The sequence below is a fragment of the Brienomyrus brachyistius genome, chromosome 7, assembly GCF_023856365.1.
Source record: "Brienomyrus brachyistius isolate T26 chromosome 7, BBRACH_0.4, whole genome shotgun sequence".
NCBI classification, from domain to species: Eukaryota; Metazoa; Chordata; class Actinopteri; order Osteoglossiformes; family Mormyridae; genus Brienomyrus; species Brienomyrus brachyistius.
In genome coordinates, this window is record NC_064539.1 from 13,135,578 (window position 1) to 13,158,957 (window position 23,380).

Sequence of the window (23,380 nt, forward strand, 5' to 3'; positions counted from 1 at the left end):
TCATTTTTTCATGTTGTGAATACAAAGGACCAGCCTACATATTGGCAAAATGTATCGATTCTGTAACAAGAAAATTAATTTTACCCTGGGAAAGAGAAAGCTCTACGCGTCTATAATTTTTATCAACTCTAAAGAAATGGTTTTGTGAGAGGAAATGAACTGATATGATTGCCTAAATTCCCAACCAACAAAATGATGTAAAAGTAATTAGATACCTTCTATAGTGCAACTTGGCATATATGTAGAGGTGCATGCAAACTATAATGCCATTCTTAGTTATATTATTTGGTATCTCGGCAATGTGGGACAGTCATGCTGTGAACACTTTTCGGCATGGTTTTGTAAACTACTGTGTGAGATAAAGTACGACTTACGATGTCACCTGATTAGAAGTGGGGAAAAAAAACTAAAAAAAAAATCTTTCTCCCCACCCCCACCGATTAGAAGCCCGCCCACCACAAACAGTCGGCTGGAGACCCCTTATAGATTTAAAAAGAGAGACTGCATCCACAGTCTGACATTCATTCAACACTGCCATCGTAAGCAGATTACTTTCAGTAGTGCACTTTGCCATACTATGCTAAGGATGCTAAAGAAATATCAGCTTCACCCTGGCATAATTGTATTGTCTTTATGGCTTAGTCACCTCATAGAAGATCACAAAGTGCAGGGTAAGTAATTCCAGTTATAATATTTTAAAAATGAATCAAGATTGGGTGTGTTTATTATCTGAAAAAAAATACGTAGCTGGAAATGTGGCTATGGGACTGCGAAGCAGCGTTCAAACTTTTCAAGAGCATGCAGAATGACTTCCAGGCAGCTTTGATGTGTCATGCAAACAGGATAAATGTGTTTTCAGAAGGGAATGATGGTTATAAAAGGCGGTTTAAAACTAGTTTAAAGTGGACGGAACAGGGCAAAGTTTTTAACTTTAATGAGTTGCGGAATTTGGCACGACAGTAATAGACTATTAAAACCATTTTTTTCTAATACGATGTTCTCTTTGAAATGGTTGTCTATCAAACATAATTTGATGTGATAATTTCACGTGCCCATGTTTTATTATTAAGGTATCTAAATATACTATTACAATCAGAGAATCCTAGAGACCCCTGCTGTCTGAAGTAGTGCCAGTCTGTCAATGCAGCTGCAAATAAATGTAGCTGCACCCAGGGTACGGGCGACTTTTTCAGAAGCTTATGTTTTTGTTTTTTAAGTGAATTCTGTTGATTATTAACGTTTTTATGATTTTGAAATATATGCTTCAGTCCTGGAAAATTTTGGCGCCTAAATAACTGTCATTAAAAGGCAGAAAAATGTTCTCATCTGCACTGGACTGTATAGCAAACCTTGACCAACTGGAAACCTGCCTGTGGAGTTATACATACAGTGATTAGTTGTAATACTTAGCTATAGTTTTCCTTTCTAACTATAGATTTGACGTTTCGAGCAGTGCCATTTATCTTCGGGAATGAAAATCTTGTTTCTTTCCATGTAAATTCATTCACTTATTTCTCAAGTATAACGGAATATCTATGGCATGAACTTGAGACAGTTGTGTTGCTTCGCATTTTAGTGTATTGTTTTACATTTTAAATATGTCTTGCGTTTATATTGGTCCGGATTGATACATATATAGGTCAATATCTAAATTCTTGTTGAGGACACAGGCGATCAAGTGTCGAACAGTCGCGTTAGGTTTCCTAATCGGGAAAGTGTCGACGGCTTAAAGGACCATACGGAATTCATGCTACACGTGTTGAGTGTGGGTCGCTGACTTAAGAAATTAACTCGCCGGGGGATTTTCGCAGCTGGTAACTGCTGGCTGCAGCAAGGCAAGAACGGAAGATGCCAGTTTCTATACATGTATGGGATGAGCAGAGAGGAATGCTGTCGGAGTGGCAGACTGGGTACTTCATGGACCGAAGAAGATGTACCAAATGGCACGTTGTTTCGCTGGACGGTCTTCAGTGGAGGGGCTCCTAACTGTATACCTTGCAAAGGTATGTTTTAAATAAATAAACTGAGTTTTGTCCCGAAATATTTTTAAAATTGGAATTGCAGTGCAGGAGAGTAGACGTGTGATTCGTATTGTTTACATAACAGCTTTTTAAATAAGTGCACATGTTGTACGGAAATAGATAACGCAATAAATTAAAAGAAACACGTGCGATCGAGGCTGTAGACAATGTCTGGCATATATTATGTAACGAATTACTTCACTTTCAGAAACGTGTGACAACGTGGATTGCGGTCCAGGAAAGAAGTGTAAAATGAACAAGAGGAACAAACCGCGCTGCGTCTGCGCCCCAGACTGCTCCAATGTCACCTGGAAAGGTCCCGTGTGTGGGACAGATGGAAAAACTTACAGAGACGAGTGCGTCCTGCTGAAAGCAAGATGTAAAAGTCACTTAGACCTCGAGGTCCAATATCAAGGGAAATGCAAAAGTACGTCAATCGAAATCCCCAGGGAAATACTGGCACCTGTTGCCAGGATCATTTGACTGCTACTCTAATGTTCGTTTGAAGCATGCCACTGCACAAAAAGACAATCTAGACAGAGCAACGATGTCTTGCGTGCGTTAATCATTGTATGCCGTTTTTTACAGAGACGTGCAACGATGTCCTATGTCCAGGCAGTTCAACGTGCGTGGTGGATCAGGCCAATAATGCGCATTGTGTGACATGTAATCGGATTTGCCCAGAAGTAACGTCGCCGGAGCAATACTTGTGTGGAAACGACGGAATCATCTATTCCAGCGCTTGTCATTTGAGAAGGGCTACCTGCCTTCTCGGCAGGTCCATTGGAGTTGCTTACGAAGGGAAATGCATAAGTAAGCACTGCTTGACATGTCATGTATTGCAGTATTTTATTCTATTTATGCATCTGTCCCAGGAAACCGTTTTTACTCCATTTATTTGGGTTAAGCACCTGCTTAAGCGGCTATGGCTGCATATAACAAGCTGTGCGGGGAATGAACTACGGGGCTTAACCATGGCTGCTAGATACGTATTTAGCTTTTTTAATTCTTAATGAATCATGTTACTTACTAAATGGCTTATATCAAAATATATTTATAATAATAAAATGCGGTAACTTTGACTTTTGGTTTTTGGTGAATATTTATTTCACTTAAAGCGCTTATCCTGGTCTTTTTTCCGCAAACTACGTATTCCTAATGTTTACAGTTATACCCTGTCTCCAGGCTTTACCTAGATCTATTAATGATAATGTAATACAGCAGAAATCTGAGCTAGGTGTAAACACACTTTAAATGTCACTCTCCAAAAACAGTAACCCCCTTACCAGACCTTGTTGACTGTCTGCACGTGTTTAACAGCATGCTGTCTGCTTTTTGTCCCAGAGGCCAAGTCCTGTGCCGACATCCAGTGCAGCACAGGGAAGAAGTGTCTTTGGGATACAAGGATGGGTAGGGGGCGCTGTTCTTTCTGCGAGGAGGTCTGTCCAGATAGTGGCTCAGAAGAGGCTGTGTGCGCCAGTGATAACACCACGTATCCCAGCGAGTGTGCCATGAAGCGGGCTGCATGTGCTATGGGGGTTCTCCTGGAAATTAAGCATTCGGGATCTTGCAACTGTAAGTAATTCTGTGAAAGACGCTTCTGTGTTCTTTTAGAACACCCCCACCCTTTGTTCCTCCATACCCCTCCTCTGTTTAAACAACAGAATGGACCTGGAAATGGGAGTTTTTGCATGACATCTTGTGCTAGCTACATACATTTTGCATTTCCTGCAACTCAAAAAAAATATATATATATGACTTGTGTTTTTTTGGGGGGTGGGGCTGTTGACCCAATAATCTCCTTCATAACTAACAATAATATATTTTTAATACTAACTTTTTAAAATAGAACAGATTTTTCCTTTTAAAACAGGAAAGTGTGTTCCTCCTAGAGACATTAAACTAGTTGCCTTAAAATATAAGTTTTTTGTTTTTGTTGTTGTGATAAGGCATAGAGAGAGACTCAAGGGCATATCTTTATATTTTGTGAACACCACAATTATTGTATAAGCTGTATGTTAATGATGTATTTATTTTCATGCTTTTGGTTGTAATCAATCATTTTGACTGCACTGACATCATCATCATCATCTGTTATGACGTACAGCTTAGCCCATATGTTCTTGGAAAAGAAAAGAAAATGTTTGGTAATGTTCATAAGGTGATTGTAACATTGGTGCCGCTCTCTTTCATTTAAAATATAAATAGTACCATGTGTGTAATGTAAAACCTAGTGCTTCCCATTACAATGGCACATTATGTCTCTAATGTGGTCAGTAAGATAGGGCCCCCAGTACCTCACCCTAACCCGAAGGAAACATTCCAAGTTTCATCACGTCTGATTTAAATAACTTCTGTTTGACACAAATTTGCGTACTATTGCTTACTTTCACCTCTGGTCACCTATGCTTCAAGATACAGAAAAGGAGGACCAACTTTATAATCACCTCATGAGGTTAGGTAAATCGCGATTTACCAATTGCAAAACAAGTTTTATATTTAAGGTCTTTTATTTATACTACAATAGACATGATCATTTTTGAACTTAATTTGTGCCTGTTGTAAATAATAGCTATGCTAAGACTGAAAATATCAAAATTGTTCATGTGGATTATGAGGGATTGCCTTATTTGTATTTTTTGCTCTGCCTGTATGATTTTTGTTTCCATGTACAATGTTCTATAGAAAATACCTCAAAGAATCCTGCCCTTTGGCCTGGAAAAGGTCAGACTGCAGTACAGGGTCTCCTGTAGAGATATGTTTGAAATGAATTAGACGTGATGAAAATAAAATAGAATAGAAGACCACTGCTTGTCAGCTTTCAGGGATCTGCTAAAATGGCTTGATACAGTGAGATTCCCCTCTTCTGTTGCAGTAATGACTTTATCAATTATGCAAAGCTAGTGTGTAATTGCACCCAATTTTACATTGGAGACTGCAGAGTCAAGTAAAGTAAAACACAAGGCTATACATGTGGCTTTATCAGAGGGATTTAGACACATATGCACTGAGATTCTACGCTGTTGATATTCATATTTATACAACAGCTACCATGTATTCCCCCATATAGCCATTACTGAAGACCAGGACGATGAGGAAGATGATGAAGACCAAGATTACATGGCTTATTTCCATTTATCTCCAATACAGGATGGATAAACCACCACCAATGTCAAGACTCATGTCAATAATGTACATACGTGTATGCTTATTTATTTTTAAGAAAAAAAAAGAAGTTCACATATAGTTCAGTGCTAGATGTTTATTTATACTTTGTGTTTTATAATTTATACATTTACAGTGTCTGGCTAATTATATATACATTGTTATTTTGTATTTTCCAAAGAAAAACAATGTTATTTATTATGAGGTACAATGCGACCATGTATAAATCTGCAAGCTGTAAATTGCATTCCTTGAGCTGTATAAATCTGCTTTTCACTCTCGTTTTCTTCTGCTACAGTTGTTCATTTCACAGAAAAACGCATGTTAGCCTATGTGTTTATTTATTGGGAATCCACCATTCAATGTACAGAAATGGCTTTGAGTTTTGTTTACTATACATAACTGACCAAAGGGACTGTCTCAGTGGTTCTGCAAAGTACTTCTTATGGTGCAACAAACTAAGAAATATGTTTGATAGACAACCATTTGCATTGTTTTCAAATATCGAGAAGGAGGACAACAAACGGCAGTTTTTCTTGATGGAGCCACCAATGGATTTGTGAAGATACTTGACAATACTGAAAAGTACTTTTGCAAACCCTTGCAAATTGCCTTTTGTCCTTCTCCTTTGCTAATGTATCTGTTCATCATAGCAGTTATTTTGCTCCATATTGCTCTTGCAGGACTCGCAGAAATCCATATAATACAACATTAATAAACAATATATCAAATTTAGTTACTTTGTTGTTCTCATATTGTGTTGAAAATCTTTTTTTTTAATTGTTCAAACATGACACATAATTACAGAATCAGTTATAAATATATAGTTTTGTATTTTTTATGTAAATGGTATATGTACATAAACATTATCCTCGTATTTGTACAGATTGAATGAAACAATAAAAATAACTTTTTTTCCTGAGGTTTGTTTTGTGTTGTTCAGATGTATGTATTTAGGAATATTTGAGAAACACACACACACAATATGACATTTCTGTTGTGTCCTGCCCACCATGTCCACCTGACCCTCCTGTCCCCTCCCTAGTGTGATCCTAACAAGCCACGCTTGTTACTCATTTGTCTTGCCTCCTGTTGATTACCCTCGTGTTGATCACTCCCAGCTGTCTCTCGTTCACTCACTTGTTAGTCCAGTACAGTATATAGTGCTTCCCAGTCCTATGTTCCCAAGTCTCGTCATTGATGTTGTACCTTCCTGATGCCTGTAGACTTCCTAATTTTTAGTCCTCCCATTTCTGATCCCTCACGATCCTGTTTGTTTACCTTCCCTGTTCATTTAGTTTAAAAAAAAACCCTTTTCTGTTTTGCCAACACTCCTGCCCTCGAGTCCTTCAAGGCATGACAATCCCTCCATGGATGTCTTCTCAATAAACAGATGTACGCTAGTAGCACTGACCAACTAGTGACACAACTAAAATTGTGTTGTGATTTTAATGTAAGTATCTACATAATTCTCAAGTGTACATTAAATATCGGTTTACATAACACTGTATTCGGTGATTTTCAAAAATAAAAATTTGTATGTACTTTCACACACTTTTTACAAACGGTGCATGCATGTATGAGGCTCTAGGATTTGAGTATGGAACTTTTGGTTAACAATACTTGCTGTATGATCTCTGCACTACCTGCTGATCTCATTATATTTTTAACTGGCCAAAGCTATGAGCCAGGTTTGCAAAAGAAGACGTCAGTGACTTGGAACGAGATTTAATGTTGGCACACAAGCATGTAGTATCATCTGTGCTTCAGGTCTGTGCGTCACAAACACTTCTGATACTTACATTAATTTATGCTCTTTCAAAGTAACGTCTACCAAAAAAGACACCCTCATCAATAGCAGCCAGCAGCTCATACATGGAAATTGTGACACACAGTAATCAATCCAAATTGTGAGGAGAGACAAAAGAACAAAGGAGAAACCCCAGGGAATCTTCTGACAAAGTATGTCATAGTTAAACATCATAGAGACTGAGACTCCAGCCAGGTGGCTTGGCAGGAAGCAGTGATCCTAGTAGGGTTGTCACTGAGAGTGTGGGCTATGTTCTTCTGTTACGTGAAGGTCTATTATATGGTCACGTCATGCATCCTCATAAATCCAGCTTGTTATTAATCGAGGTGTGTCCATGCCAGACAAGCTCCAGGACACCATTGCACCTCCTAGATGCTACTTCCAAAAAGTAAAAGTTTCCATTAGATCCATGATGGCCCAAGTTTTATTAATACACTGTCGCTTGTGTTGTATTTATTCCATTAGAAGGAATTAATGCAACGTGTTACTCGACTGAATGATACTACTTTCCAAGAAGTAGCATTTATTATAATAGGGAAGGGATTTCAAGGACTATGGAAGGTGACTTGTGTCCAAAATAAAAAATCTAAGCAATTAGAGGCATTGTCCAAGTATGTGCTGAAATGGTACCTTTTGCATTTGGAGACAGTTTTCCTTGCGATTGTTGCTGTATCTGATGCACTTCAGCTTCACAATTTTGACAGCAGCATTTGTATCTGTGTTGAAGAGGCAGAAAGACAAAGATTGAGGAGACATGGCTTGGTATCAAAATGTCACAAAATTTTATTCACATCTGAAAGAAACACCAACAGTGATCCCTGGGCAAGCTTGGCATGAAAAAGTACCTGCAAGATATGAATATATATTGTCAGTTCAAGCAAATGGAAACTTTCATGGGGACTTTGGAAATGTACTGCCATGGAAAGTTGTACTTTACTTCCTCTGACACAATTATACAGGAAATCCAAATAAGATTCAATAAAAAATAAAACAGATTCACTGGCACAGATCTGAGCTTCGCCTCACTGTCAGACGATCCCATCAGACTGGAGTCAAGGTGCAAATAAACAAGAGGTTGAAGTAGTTCAGGCCCAGAACAGACTCTGTGGGTATTATAAAGAAAAAGGCAAAGTAGTGACTGAAGTGAAGGTTTTCAGACATTTTCACTAGATTGGGCTATTTCTAGTTATAAATAGGGCTATTTCAGAGCAGTTCTAGATTGCCTGATAATGTTTTTCATCCCAGCACACCTGCAGACATGGGCTTATAAGTTTATTGAGTAACATTTTATCAAAGTAAAATAATTTGGTCATTGTCTGTAATATTACTACTCCATTGTACTATTTCTGTTAATTGAAAAATGGTTTTTATATTTGTGCTTTTAATTAGCAAGCCAGTATTTATGGTTATTTATGATGTAGCTATGTTATTTTAAAATGAAAGGTTCAAAAATTTTTGATTGGACTGTAAGTTCTACTGGTACCAGGGGAGGGGGGGTGCCGGTTCTAGCTATTGTAATCAGCGGCTAACTGAAGTCAAGACTTTTTTGAGAGAAGGAAGATTCGCATCAGGGCTAAAATACACACGGTTATAGCCTTAAGTAATCAGACCTAATGACGCCTATGATTGGTACTGCATTATGCTGATCATATCAAGGGAAAATGAAGATTCCCCAATCTAGACATCATAACAAACCTAAACAAATGGAAACTGGGGGCAATGAAGTTCTCTGGTTCTTTGAACATCTGCCTAAAGTTTCTTTTTGTTTGAGGTGTGTAGCAACTATTTAGCATCTGTTGCAGTTTATTGAAGACAAAGAAGACGAAGAAGCAGATAGTTGTTTCATGTGCAAATTAGGCGCTAATTCAACTATGTTCAATAAGTACCTGGACTCCATTGAAGACAGGATATACACATCCTTAACTTGCATAATCTTGAGAGGTAGAGTATTAACAGTTACTTCCTAAGGGATGTAGGCTGTTAATACTGTACCTCAGATCTTGGTGTTTTCATCTTGCTTATTTGATTAACTCACCTTCTGATTTAAGTGTATCTGCTGCTGATTATAATGTTTTCTGAAATGCATAGCACAATAACTGCTGAAGACCGGACTTACCAATCTAGGCCGAAAAAACAGCAGTCAGGTTTAATGATACTGTCAGGTAACCAAGGACAGGAAGACAAGTATCCAGAGGTGCAAACCAGCGCTAGGTTTATTGGCGCTAGCCAGGCAAAAGCACAGGTGGGGACTGGCAAAAGGCGAGGTCCAGGGACGAGCAGAGAAGTCGGTAGCCGGGAAGTCAGTCCTACAGAAAAGCACGAGACGAGACTACACTGGGGAGCGGGAACGAGACGTGCCGGGCTCGGCTGGGAAGACGGGTCAGGATCGGGAGCGGGTCTGGAGAAGGAAAGGGAGGCAGGTAAGGAGTGAACACAAGGTAAACGGAGCAGGCGGGGAATAAAAGGGAGACGATAGACAAGATAACGGTCAGCAAGGCTAGAGAACATCTGCTCAATACTTCGCGCTGTGCTGGTGTGACTTGGCTGTATTTGTACTTCCGTTCATAACCCTTAACCTTGCACACCCGGTGGTTTTACAGCATTTTAAATTACAACATCCATAATTTTGTTTTCATCATGCCCAAGGCCTCACAAAGTTTTACCACAAAAAAGACAAAAAATATACCAAATATTAATTTTTACAACTTTCAATGTTTTCTGTTTTCTAGCATTTTTTAGTTTATCTCTCTCATTGTGTACCACTATTCACTTTTCTGTGGGCTATGTGTCTGCAATAGCAAAGAATAAAACCAAGGATTTTTTCTGTACCTTTAAAGTGGCACACTTTAATAGGGCCCACTAATCTGTTCCTATGTTGTGGGGTTGTCAAAGTGAACATCTAGACCTTTGTTACGAAAATGGATAAATAGCAGTTGACATGTAATCATCAGGACTCAAGCTGTCGCAGCCTCGCACCAGAAACCATTTATTCACAGTCTAATGGACGAGCTGGCGAGGACAGAGGTTTCGGTAGGCTATCACCAAAGCTTCTGACAAAAGACCAGAGGCAGGTCAGCTTCAGAAGTCTGTTCTGTTTCATGGAGTTCTGATTTGATTATAGTATGTAGCAAGATGGTGCCGACTTTGCAGTGTCAACCTTCGAAGATCTAATCCTAAATTAAACTATGTACAAAGGTATACAAATTGTTTTAGCTAGCCAAAACAATGGGTACCATGAGTGCTAATTTCATAAATCGATCAAAGTATGATTAAACAGTGCTATGACTTTTTTGTGCATTACATTCCAATACAATAGCCACTTATTTTTTTATAAAGTCTTGCAAAACAATTTTTCTAAATGAGTTTTTTTTCCCAAATGCTGCTGTTTTGACCAAATAATTGACTTTCCCTTTCTTTCTGGCACGCTGGTTTAAAACATACTCAGATTTGACCAAAGATATTCAGACTGTAGGCTCAGTCATGGAGGGCTGATTAATATGTATTTGAAAAATGTAATATACCATGAAGTTGTTATTCCTGGGTTGAAGTCAGAGTGGAAAAGAACAGATGTCAGCTGATAGTGTACAAAGTCTAATATATGATATGCATCTGTCCAACAGGTGGTAAAGAACAACGTGTTCTCATGAAGAACATTACATAAATAGCTCCACTGATGCATTCAAAAAGCAAACGCTTCATTAACTAACTAAAACTAAAATGTACACATTTTCATGACTTTCCTTGCAATATTTCCATGTTGATTACATATGTTGTGTCCAAGGTGCTTCAGATACTGCCTTTGGATTGCTGCATGGACTGCGATTACCTACTCCAGTTAAAGAGGAAAAGCACAAGATAAGGAACATTTTAGAAAAGTAACATTTTTCATGTAACATTTTGGCCCAAGTGGAGGTTCCATGTTCTTCCAGTGGTACTTGAGTTTCCTCTAAAAGATATGCAATTAAGTGAGATAATGTTTCTAAACATCTTATTGTGTGTGTGTGTGTGTGTGTCCTGTGATGGACTGGTATCTAGGCTGTGCCTCTGCCCTGTGCTGCCTGTGATAACCTCTAGCACTGTCGTAGGAGTGCAAATTGCCCGTAGGAGTGCGTGTGTGAGTGCATGGTGTGTGAGTGTGCCCTGCGATCCTGGGTTGTTCCCTGCCTCGTGCCCATTGCTTCCGGGATAGGCTCCGGACCCCCCGCGACCCAGTAGGATAAGCGGTTTGGAAAATGGATGGATGGATGGATAGAGTGAGAGAGAAGCATTTGCAGTATTACTTTTTATGTGATATTTATATATGGGCAGCAGTGCTACCTGACACCTCCAGAGTTGGGGGTGTGAGTCCTGCCGTTTTCATCTAATCGTGTTAAAGATGCAAAGAAATATAGAAGTCAGAATTCTATTTAAAAATAACTTTAAGAAAGATCCTAAACAAATCTGAAAGTTTAATTAGGAAAGGTATTATTATTATATTAGTGGCCATAGTCCAAAATTAATATATGGGGAAATACATGCTGACTAAAGGCTGATTGGACAAGATGGAATAACATTTACTGTAAACAACTCAGATCTTTCAGTGTTTTCATTCATGTGGGTTCAATCCACATCACACAGATATTCATCAGTTTGGTGTCAACAAAGTTCTGGTTAGACAAGAAAACAGTCCAGACTGACTGATAACATCCTCAATGCAATGACAGTATATATTTATGCGCACGTCATTCTAAATGTATGCATTTGTCATTCTAAATATAATGTATACAAAAAGACTGCGCAATAATTAAGATAAAAACAAGTCTCAAATATTTTCCCAAAACTTTTCAAGGCTTATTCAAGCAATCAGTCCATTACTAATCACCAGGGGTAATTTTGAACTAGCATCTTCAGAAAAACAGAAGTAGGGATTGACTGACACCAAGAATCACAAGAAAGACAATGAACAACGAACAATGCACAATGAACAAGACATAGACAAAATAATATTAATTAAATTACTGCAAGGCCAGCATGTCCAAAAATGAAAGTTTTATGACAAATTTCATTGCCCTTTTCTTCTAAAGATTCAAATTCTTTACATAATTTACCAGCCAAAAGCAGCTGAATATGATAAGGATTTGTGAAAAATTTTAGCAACAGTGTATGAAGCAGAAAGTCTTAACTCTCTTGGTTAAGGTAAAATGGTAAAATAATTGGTTTCCAAATATTGTAAAAAATCAAGCTTGTTTTACAGTAATCAGGCGTGTTTAGCCAAAACATATCAATTTTCCACTGCATAACAGAACACTCATTGGAAACACCTAAAAGGTTCAACAGAAGTAATTATGTGTGCAATTTTCCCCATCGAGCCTTTAAATTTTGTCAATAAGCAATTTGTATTGTAATTTCTAAGCCTTATTCTGTTTACCAACGAACACATAAATTTTGATTTTCTGATGACACTCAGTGACCGTTTTATTAGGTACACATGCTCATTAATGCTAATAGACTGCTCCCATAAACAGAAAATCATGTGACTGTGACTTCCTACATAAAACTCACAGGCAAGGGTCAGGAGGTTCAGGTACAAAGTGTAGAATGGACAATATGTTTGATCTAAGTGAATATGTTGTGATCGTTGGTACCAAACGTTGTAGTTCCGATACCTCACAAAGAACCCCAAGCCATCGTGCAGTATCATGTCCGGCGTTTACGGAGGATGGCGAGATGAAGAGAAAGGATTCAGTGAGTTATAGTTCTAAGAGCAGAAATGCCTTGTTAATGAGAGTGGTCATAGGGGAATGGCCAGACTCGTTATAGCCAGCAGGAAGGCTACAAGGGCAAAAATGTCATCTCCATTAAGTCAGGTTTCCAGCACCTTTTTAAACCCGTGCCTTAAAGAATTCAGGCTGCTCTGTAGTCAAAAGGGGGTCCTACGCTGTACTCAGTAGGTGTACTTAATAATATGCCCCCTGAGTGTAGTTCATGTCTAACATTGCCTTTTATTTTGTAAAAAAAAAAAATCACATTTCAGGGCTAATGTAAGCTTGCCACATGCCTTAACTGAGTATCCACACACTCCACGTATACGATTATAAGTCTTTGTGAGAGCAGGTTGGTATGTCGAGGTGTTACCGTCACTGTCTGGAAGTTGCAGAAGCTCCGTGAAAGTGGGACAGCAGTGGGCAGCCCCCACCCAGGCCACACCCTGCCCAGATTCCACAGTTTCTGTCAGCTTTTTCTTCTTAATGGTTCTTTACTGAGGGAAAACGGTCTGAAGAAAGTCCCTCTGGCTCTGGTACTGCACATTATTTCCTGACAACCCAGCTACTGTATATTAGCACAGAACAACACGGTTTTTCCTGGGAGCTGTGGGCTGACAGAGAAGTCTGTTATCAATGGGATAAATGGGAGCCGGCCAAAGGCCCAGTTGATGGAGCCAATGGGGAAGCAGAATGAGTTTCCTGCACTCGGCTCTCCATCAGATTCCATTCTCTCCTCCCCCAAGACAATTACTGTGACAATCAGTATGTTTGTGTCAGATGTCCATCTGGTAGTTGTTTTATCTCCTAAGCTGTTCTCTCACAGGTGCACAAGTCATTTAAATTACTGCCACATTCCTGCCCCGCATAAAAACTTTTACTTTGGTTCACAAACCACTAAAAGAGCTCTATAAATTAAACTTTATTTGAACTGGGAGTTTGCTACGCATTTTTGTCAGGGTGGTGTGGTATCTTTTATAGAGCAATATTGGCTTGTACTGTTTGAGAAAATGCTTTAGATAAGTTCATAAATACTCACAAACTAGATCAACCAGTAGTCTGAACTGCATTTTCCTTTATTATCCAATCCAGTACTGTGGTCAATAAATTATTATTGGGATCAGTACTTTTTCAATTGGTGTTATGTCCAGTGAGCAACCCTTGTCAGCAATTGACCTTTCCCACTGTACCAGGTTAAAGTCAGCAAAGGAAAAGGCACAAGGCCAAGTGTCTGTCGCAGAGTAAAAAAGGTGAGCAAGCTTCATGCTCAGTTTAACCTCCTGCTACCATTACAGTAATCATGGGCATGAAGGGTCCTTTACTGCTCCAGGTCACATGCGTTCAACCTGCACTACAAATCTCAACCACATTTCAAACAAATAATTTTACTATTACACAGTGATGGCAGATGTCGGTTATAAAAGAAAGTACCAATATGTAAACTGATTTCATATTCTCTACTGTTTATACACTAGAATCTGCAATATCATTTCGGTGACACTAATATGCCCTAAATGTTACAAAATAAAACAAGACATCATATATTTCTATGTGAGAGGAATTTAAAAGGTCCACCTACCCATCCATTCCTGATTGTTTCGTCCATGCAGTACAGGGTTGTAGGTAGGCTATAGGCAGCATAAGGTAAGTGGATAGTACATATACTCTGCTTATAACTCACGCAATTAACATGATCAGTGCTGAAACTTGGTACTTTCAGGATAAATCTTTTCCTTGCCACAAAAAATGCTAAAAGTATATCTACTGTAAAATTTACTTAAACACATTACATTTGGTGTGAAGTTATTACAGCATACCATTGCTATTGAACACCTCTTCTGAAGTATATTTTTCTGTAAAAATCAGAATGTCTGAGTAGTAGTACCAAACAAAGTAATAGCACGGTGTCACTTTCTGTGATTTCCTATATTTTGGGATGTAGCATTCATAATAATAAAAACAAATCATAATGCTTCTGATACAGTTATGAATGATACAAAATTGTCACAAATTAATAAGCTGTTGACATGTTATTGTGAAAATGAAAAGATATGATGAAACCATATCTGCAAAGTCTTTATTATGAGCACCCATAATTGTTTATTTATTGTGGTGAGATTGTGCTTTGGTGTGGGGCATTATGACTCACTGCATAGCTCTGCTGCTTCAGACCTCCAGTGCTACAGATTTGAATCTTACTTCCACTGTGTGGGTGGGTGTGTGTGTGAAGTCCGCATATGCTGTGCGGGTTTCCTCCTGCAGATTGAAAACATGTCTGTCCATCCATTCACACTCTCACGCACCATTCACTCACACAAGCCCACCTATGGACAATTTGGTGACTCTATTTCACCTCCGCATATCTTTGGACTGTGAGGGGAAACTGCCACGATGACACGGGGAGAACAAACCCCACATACCTGGAACCGTGGGCGGAGACTTGAACCCTGATCCCAGAGGTGTGAAACCACAGGGCTTTCCCCTTTACAGAAGATATATATTTAAGCTAAATGATGTCTTTGCATTTCCTGCAGTATGTGCTGTGTCCTGAGATGGATTTGCATCTGTCTAATCTGTATTTAGGTAGCTCCCTGTGTACTTATATGAACTTGAAGGTAATTAGTCTTATAAGTTCCCTAGCACAATCGCAATCTCCAGCCAGCTAGGTTGTCTTACTGATATTTAGATGCAGGTAATTCTCGCTGCACTATGTGACAAAGTTCTACATAAGCCTCCTGTTTTCCTGTGCATTTTAATTGTCAATGCAGCCAACAATCCAGTTTTTCACTATTTAATGCTGCAAGTGACTTATTTTATGTATATGGCTATAATTTGAATTTTATTCGTTAACTCAATTATGTAATATTGGCCATCAGAAGTTAACCATACCTTTTATATGATTGTGCAAAAAATTTATAGCTTTTTTGCACTTAATATGGTGAATCTACCATCTACCGTCTCCTTTCTGGACAGACGTGCAGACTGTCGCAGAATGAGGTTTCAATTAAAAGACTAAGTGAGAGTATCAAGACCTTTTTCAGGTGAGAGGACTAAGCGAGATCATGCTTAATGATTTAAAACTGCTAAATTCACAGCATTTCCTAATATTCATATAATGATGTTTTTGAGATGTCTGTTACGGTTTCCATCAAATAAATACATGAATCTTTGATTTAAATCACAATAAAGACAAAAAGCAAACAGTTCATTAAGCAGGTTACAGTATGTCTTATGCCATGTTTTCTGCCCACTTTGTAAGCACTGATAACCAGAAAGGCCACTGAAATTAAAGCTCAGCTGGTCCTTTGAAACTGATAATACTGGGAAAAGCTTTTAGAGACACTGGGCTGCAGGAGTATTTGTCTGAGAGTTTAGGCCTGGAGAGGTGGGGGTTGGCAGGATGCTGGGCCCCAAAAGGATGCACCTACTGGCCAGGAGCATGCCAAAGCTGACAGGCAAGCCTGGGCGGCAGAGCTTCCAGCAGGGGCCAGTGTGAAGTTACACAGAAGAATAGCCACAGACGTTTGCGTGGAGGGAAAAATGCAGGAAAGTCAATTTCTAATGTTGAAGGCGGCTGTTCTGGCATCATTTGCTATAGAGGCAGCAGATTAAATTGTAAAATTGGTGATGGGCAGGAGCATGGAGACTGGGGGTTGGGATAATGTACCCCTGCATATTTTTATTGTATTCATGAAATTGTGTCCCCCCCACAATATCAGCCTCTTCCCTATGCCGTAGGTGATGGGGAGGCAGTTAATTGCACACAGCATGCAGGTTGCAATCATCAGCAACTTACACTTGTCAATATACATGGACGACAAACTCTGTGACCTTCATGTTGAGAACAAGGGGAGTGTACAACCTTCATAGTGCAAACAGTAGCCCTGTATTAGTTTCAAGGATTCAGTGAAGCAGTGGGGGGACTTGAGCTTCGACCAGCGCAGGTCCACAATACAATAGTAGGAGGACACACTCGCATAATAAAGTGAAGCTCAGCCTGTAATGGAATTATGCTTCCCAGAAAATATTCACTGCAAGCGGTTAAATCAAATTTGCTGCACTTTTGGATATAGCCTGAGCCACATGTATTCCCCAAATGTGCTGTTCCGCAAGCAGACATTTGATACTTCAAAGGAGAATGAATGAGCATGGTAAACATATGTTGGAAGTATGTTTATATGATATCGTTATTATGTTCCTGTTATTAAGTTTTTTTTTTTAAGCCACCATCTGCTTTTTATAAAATGTTTGTTTCTGATGTATTCTAAGGTGCTGTATTTGAATTATTTGTTTTGTTGCACAGGAACATTTGTTACTTTGGTTTCACAATATTTGGTTTCAAAATGAGTTTCAAAACTGGCCAAAGAAAACTTGGCTGTGGCTCGTGGGCCTTAGACCATAGCTGGGGCCCTTTTCTCTTTTTTTAACTCTAACACATTGACCAAGAAAGACAAAACGACCTTTTTCATCCTCTGAGGAAACACCTTAAACCTCAGTCATGGCCTACAGTGTGCATCACTTTTTGAACTTCTTCAGGAGATCAAGTTTGTTAGGGTGTTGTCTGAAGCGCGTCAAAAATTGCAAGTGTTATTTCTGTAATGTTCTTAAATTACACCATGAAAAGATACCACTAATCTGTATTATTGCTCTGACAATCTGCAAGGTATTCAGCATGAATAAATTGATTCCAGCCTGTTGTTCATTTTATATAAAAGCCATCGTAATTTTATCACTGATTTTAGACTCCAGAATGCATTGTAATGACCTGGAAACAGTTGATATAAAATGAGATTGTTGGTTTTTGTGATGTAAAGCCAGAAATAAATGAATAAAATACTGGGAAAATTCCATAGAAAAACAGATAGATAAGTAGCAGGTTAAATAGCTGAAATAAACAGAAAAGAGTCACACTTGAGGGGACATGATTAATGCACATGCTAACTGAACCAGTATCTACAGTAAGTGTTAGTCACGCATTGATGCCATGCTTCTTCATAATTAATCAATCATGACAGTTCATTTATTTCATTTAGGCACTATGTTAATTAACAGTTAACTAATTCGTTAATAATGGTATGACAATTGAGCAGCAAAAATTACTTAACTCATTTACCACTCAAGAACAAATCATGAACCAATATAAGTTTCCCCATAAAATACATGAACTGACATCCATCCCAGACGAAGAAAAGCAGCTCCAATGAACGAGGCTGCCACCACCCTGCTTCACGGTAGATATGCTGTAACAAGCATGACAAGCAGTATTGTCTTTTCGGCAAACCTATCTCTTAAAAGTAAGGCCCAAGACTATTATTATTATTATTATTTTGCAAAATTGAAATGGACTTGGATGTTCCTTTTTCAGATAAACAGCTTCTATCTTATTTGAAAAACCTGAGAGAGTCTGGTCACCTGCAAGAAGCCCCAAAAACTAGTAAGAAATCCGTGTTGCTCTTGTCATGTTGCCGTAGAGCTCTTGCTAACCTTCCTCATACGTTTCCTCTTTGTCCTGTCATCAGCTTTGGAGGGTTGTCCAGATGTGCCTGTGACACGATGTTTTCTCCACTTATTGATAATTATCTTCAAAGTTCTCCATGGTCCATCCAGTGTCTCTGATATTCTTTTATATGCCTTTCTTAATGAGTGCATTTCAATAGGTGTCTTCTCAGCTCCTTGCAGACCATCACTGTCCCAGTTGGATATAAAAGTTTCAAGGAAGTCCTACAGAAACACTTTGATTTTCATTTGGGATTAAGAATAATCACTTTCATTGCTGGAAGGTGCATTCTGCTCGCGTTGGGACATGATATTTGATGTGATTGGTTACTTCTGAACTCTGCTACTGCCCTTTATATTGAAGTTGATTTTCCCTTAATTTTTTTGTTTTTATTTCCAATGAATGTTTTATATAATAAGTAAGGTTGTCATAGTTAGCATTAGCATTTTTCCAAAAGAAATGAATGAGCGGTCCCCAAAAAGATATGATTACATGACTCTGTGTGTGTGTGTGTGTGTGTGTGTGTGTGTGTGTGTGTGTGTGTGTGTCAGCGGGTATACCTATCCTTATAGGCACACAATGTCCCCAAAATGTAATAATTATCCATTTTTTTCCCTAATGGGGACCGGTTTCCTGGTCCCCATAAGGGAAAACACTATTTTATAAAAATCTGTGAAAAAACTAAAAATGCAAAACCTCTTGTATTTTACTTGGTTACTTATAGTTATGGTTAGGGCAGGGTAGGGGTTAGCATTTTTCCCATAGAAGTGAATGAGCGGGCCCCATAAGGATAGGTATACCCTACATGTGCGTGTGTGTGTGCATTAATGGTTAATGAAGTAAACATTCCCAACTCAAAATAATTTTAAATGTACATTCTCATGGACATGTTTGAGGTTAGACTTGGAATTAAATAACGAAATGACTAAATGACTGGTGTTTTCTGAGATCATAGCAAAAAAACACAGACCAGTATGGATGAATCATTGATGAAAATATCGTATCTGACATATGTCAAGGATGCAAAACACTTTAATGTCATCCATTAGGTCCCATAAAAACAATAAGATTTATAACCTTGAATAATCTTGAATTAATGCTATATACAATGCATTCATGGGTACAAAGGTGATAGCAGCAATATAAGCCATTCACAGACTTGCTTTATAAGGCTACACATTAATGTTAATGATGACAGACTTTTTTAGTTAGCTCTATCAGAGTGATAAAACACAGACCGTCTTTGGCCAAGGTTTGCTATCAAGTAGGATAGCTTCAATCACACCTGCATTCACCAGGACTTAGCTATAGAACATTATGACAAATTGCTTAGAAATGTGCAGTAAGGTACCAGTGGGTAACATGTAAAAAGATTTCAATTTATTCATGATAACCTTTTCAACACAATCTATCAAAATTTGCGGACTTACATAATTGAGGATTACATAATACTTCAGTCTATGTGTTTTTGTGTTGTTTCATCCTTGATATAACACCATCGTTTATTATTATACTGTTTTATATTTATGGGTATATTGGAAAATATTGGAATTTATTTATGTATTAATTTTTTATTTGTATACGCTAAACTAAACTTATATGTAGCTTGGAAGCCACAGAAAGATATATGCTTTAGTTTTAACCAGTGCCCTCTATAAAGTACCCCCGTCCTGGTATAAAAATCAATTCAATTAATTATGAATCAATCATTTAAATGAATAATGAATCAATAATTTATCAATTAACAAAATTTAAAGGATAATATGTTCCATGAATGGTCTGTGTTACATTTTTGATGAAAGGAAACAATTATTAAAATTATAAAAAACACTTACAGTGACATAATAATAATAATAATAATAATAATAATAATAATAATAATACAGAATAAATGCCTTAGTAAATACAAATCCTCATAAATAAAAAAACAAAACTAAAATAAAACAATAAAATAAACAATCTACTTGGGGCATATGAAACTATAGGTAGCTAAGACCTTTGATGGTCTGAGATCTCTGATTCTCTTTCAAATGCATGCTCAATTGTTATTTGATGAGGCATGCTGTGCCGTTAGACTGCCCTGTGCTATGGCCAGTGATGTAAACCTCGACACAGGATATCCGCAGGCAATTCATTATCCAGTTAGGGTGGAATGGGAGGCCTGTCTTTTAAAAAGGTGGGTGATTGGCATTTAGAAAAAACACTCACACACACACATGCAGGTTTGTAATTATATCTTCGTATCTTTGTGGGGACTCTCAATTCATTTCTATGGGGAAAACTCTAATCATAACATGATGACTTAAACCCCCACCCAGCCCTAATCTTAATCACAAGTGACCAAACAAAACATGAGATCTTTGGCATTTTTACTTTTTTGATTCACAGGTCTTTGTGGGGACCTGAAAAATGGTCCCCACAACATCAGAATAACAGGTTTTTATTACATTGTGGGGGAATTTGGTCCCTACAATATAATATAACCCTAATCCACACACACAGACAAACACACACACACACACACACACACACACACATGCACACAAGAACCTTAACACTTTGTGATGTTTTTTTTAAGCACCTGTCAAAAATGGCATAGTTCTGAAGGAGCCAGTGGGAAGCGATGGCAGAATGAAAGTGGCCTGAACAGGATGGATACAGCAGCTATCCCAAGTATTCAGGGTATGTCTCTGTACTGGCGTGCTGGTCTGGCAAGTAGCAAATTCCCAGTTTAGCCTCATTTTGGACTACACTATGTAGGATACCACTTTCCATTACGAAACTAAATAATCAGCTTGCTTCAATAACTAGAAGAAAATATTAGTGAAAAAAATTATTTATTTTCCTTTTCATAAAATTGACATAAAAACTGACAATAGCAATTCCAAAGTTTAAAAACAATTACACAGAAAATTCCCAAACAGAAAGAACTCACCAATGTTAGATTCATTGTGTTTATTTTTGTTTTGCCTGTGATACATGTCATTGCTGTTTTTCGTATGCCTTCTTGCAGAATGAATTTTTATGCCTCTGAGAATAATACCATCCTCACACATTCACTTATTACCTCTTAGATAAAGGGTTTGTCTGCATGGATATATAAATATATAAATTACTGTATGCTGAAGGGCACCGGGGGAAGTGAAAGTGACGAGGCTCTGGGGTTTGAATTCTGACACCTCAGACGGGGATGGGCAACCCAGGCACAAGTCACCCAAATCGGGGTCCACCCCATTGCTACACGTCTCAAGTGCCTGTTTTGTCTGCTCCGCCAGGCCGAAAAATTTCAAGACTTTGGCCAGAACAGAATGATATGACTGTTCGAAGTAGAGAGACAAGAGCTTTTATCAATTATCCACTTCACAGTCTCTAATTTGCCCGACACTCGAAGAGCATAACGTTCTTGAAGAGCCCTACAGTGCTAGTGATTCAGTGCTTTGTACTAATAGGAAAGATGCTGTGCCCTGTGCACTACATTGCCATACAATAACAATTGTCACTGACATGATGTTATTCATGATGATTTTTTTTTTTAATTCTTAAAGGAAAATCTTAATTTATAAATAAACATGTTGCACAGTGACAGACATTTCGTGGTTAAACCGACACTTAAACGGGAAGATGGAACACATATATAAGAACACATATGTATTTTTCATTTTGTCAAACAATTAGTAGGGTTTGGAGTAAAATCTTGAAACAAATTCAGTTTTAATCTGGACGCTGGCAGAAAAGCCAAAATTGTTTTGTGACTGGTCAGTGAAAATAGCTGGGAGATGTTTTGTAAGTCACTTCAAGCTTATCTTAAACAGCCACATATTGTGTTGCACTTTAATTACCGCTGGACCCAGTCGCCTTTGCTCTCATCAGGCAATGTTATCATTATTGCTGTGCTTGTCACAGGACAGTTAAGATTTCTTTGAAAGCACCTCTCTGAGGGCAGATGTTTTAGATTGCCAGCATGTTGCACAAAGACAACAACAGCAAGGGAGAAAGTCTTCATTAGCTCTATTGTGAGCGTGTCAAAATGCATAATTGCTTTTAATCGTCTAATAGTTTAGTACAATGCCTTCCTTGTGTCAATGTAATGAGCTGAGAATGTTCGGCTCCAAGTAGCATATTGCTTTACCGTTTTTTGATTACAAAATGAAGCCTTTTAGTTTGTATCAGTTTTTCACTGCCTGGTGTCTGACACAGTTTATTCTGACTCACCCTAAATGTTTTTGGGTGAAATTTTTATGAGATATCTTAAAAATGAGAACAAGAAGATGGGGAATGTTTCTACTCCACATACCACAGTCCCTTAATTATGGCTGCATTACTTCTTTACTTTATTTGCTATTATTATCCATAGTGTTTATTCAATCACTTCAATCTGTCTCATTTTTATTCTTTCTCCCTCTATCATCATCACTTAATTATTTTCACTGTCTTGTCTTCAATTTTAACAATAATAAAATCATACCTGCACCCTCCCGGCTGGCCCATGCTTCATCATGCCAACATGCCACCTGACACCAGCATCAACAACAGGAAGTCCGTGTGATGCACCAGGAGCCCACAGAGGCAGCCAGCACCCAGCTTTCATTTCGTATTACCCATTGACTCCCTGATGCACAGCTTGGGGGGTGGGGCGATTGGGATGTTTTTCTGGCTGCCAGAGTCCATGATATCGACATGCAACTGGAGAGTGTAATTTCTAAAATTAGAAATGTTTCCACAGCGGTTGTACACACTGGCACAAACGGGGGTCTCTAAACTATGGGTCTCAGGAACACTGCACCACACATTCAGAAAGCAGAACCACATCCTGACCCCTCTACCTGTCTGCTTATAAGGGTGAAGAGATTTAATCAGACTATTTATCCTCCAGTTCTGCCATTCAGACAAGTGGGGAGAAAATACAAATTACTTCATTAACAAAGGAAGAACTGAAGCCTGTTTTAATTTAAAATGACATAATCGCAATAAAAACCTGCAGTGATTGTACATGAGAATAATAACAAAAATAGGATAACAAAAAAAACTCTAAATTGGATAAAAGGTCAGAAATGGCAAAGTTCTCACTTTCCTCCTATGAAAATTCTGTTAACTTTTCAAGAAACACTTGTTTGACTTATCTTATATATCTATGTCAAATCTGTAG

General features: G+C 38.3%; 1 protein-coding gene and 1 long non-coding RNA gene across 2 annotated transcripts; one reads left to right on the forward strand and one right to left on the reverse strand.

Moving 5' to 3' along the window:
- Positions 1-506: 506 nt before the first annotated feature.
- On the forward strand, positions 507-6,108 carry LOC125745879 (follistatin-A-like). Its single transcript, XM_049019128.1, has 6 exons — positions 507-671; positions 1,812-2,003; positions 2,230-2,448; positions 2,610-2,834; positions 3,366-3,596; positions 5,092-6,108. Exons 1-6 carry the CDS (start codon positions 578-580, stop codon positions 5,178-5,180), a joined length of 1,050 nt encoding a protein of 349 aa, XP_048875085.1. The 5' UTR covers positions 507-577; the 3' UTR covers positions 5,181-6,108.
- Positions 5,269-22,827, reverse strand: LOC125745887 (uncharacterized). The gene is made up of 3 exons (XR_007398799.1): positions 22,700-22,827; positions 7,627-7,712; positions 5,269-7,371 (listed from the first exon to the last, which is right to left on the reverse strand). It is a non-coding gene; the product is annotated as an uncharacterized LOC125745887 (long non-coding RNA).
- Positions 22,828-23,380: the final 553 nt, after the last annotated feature.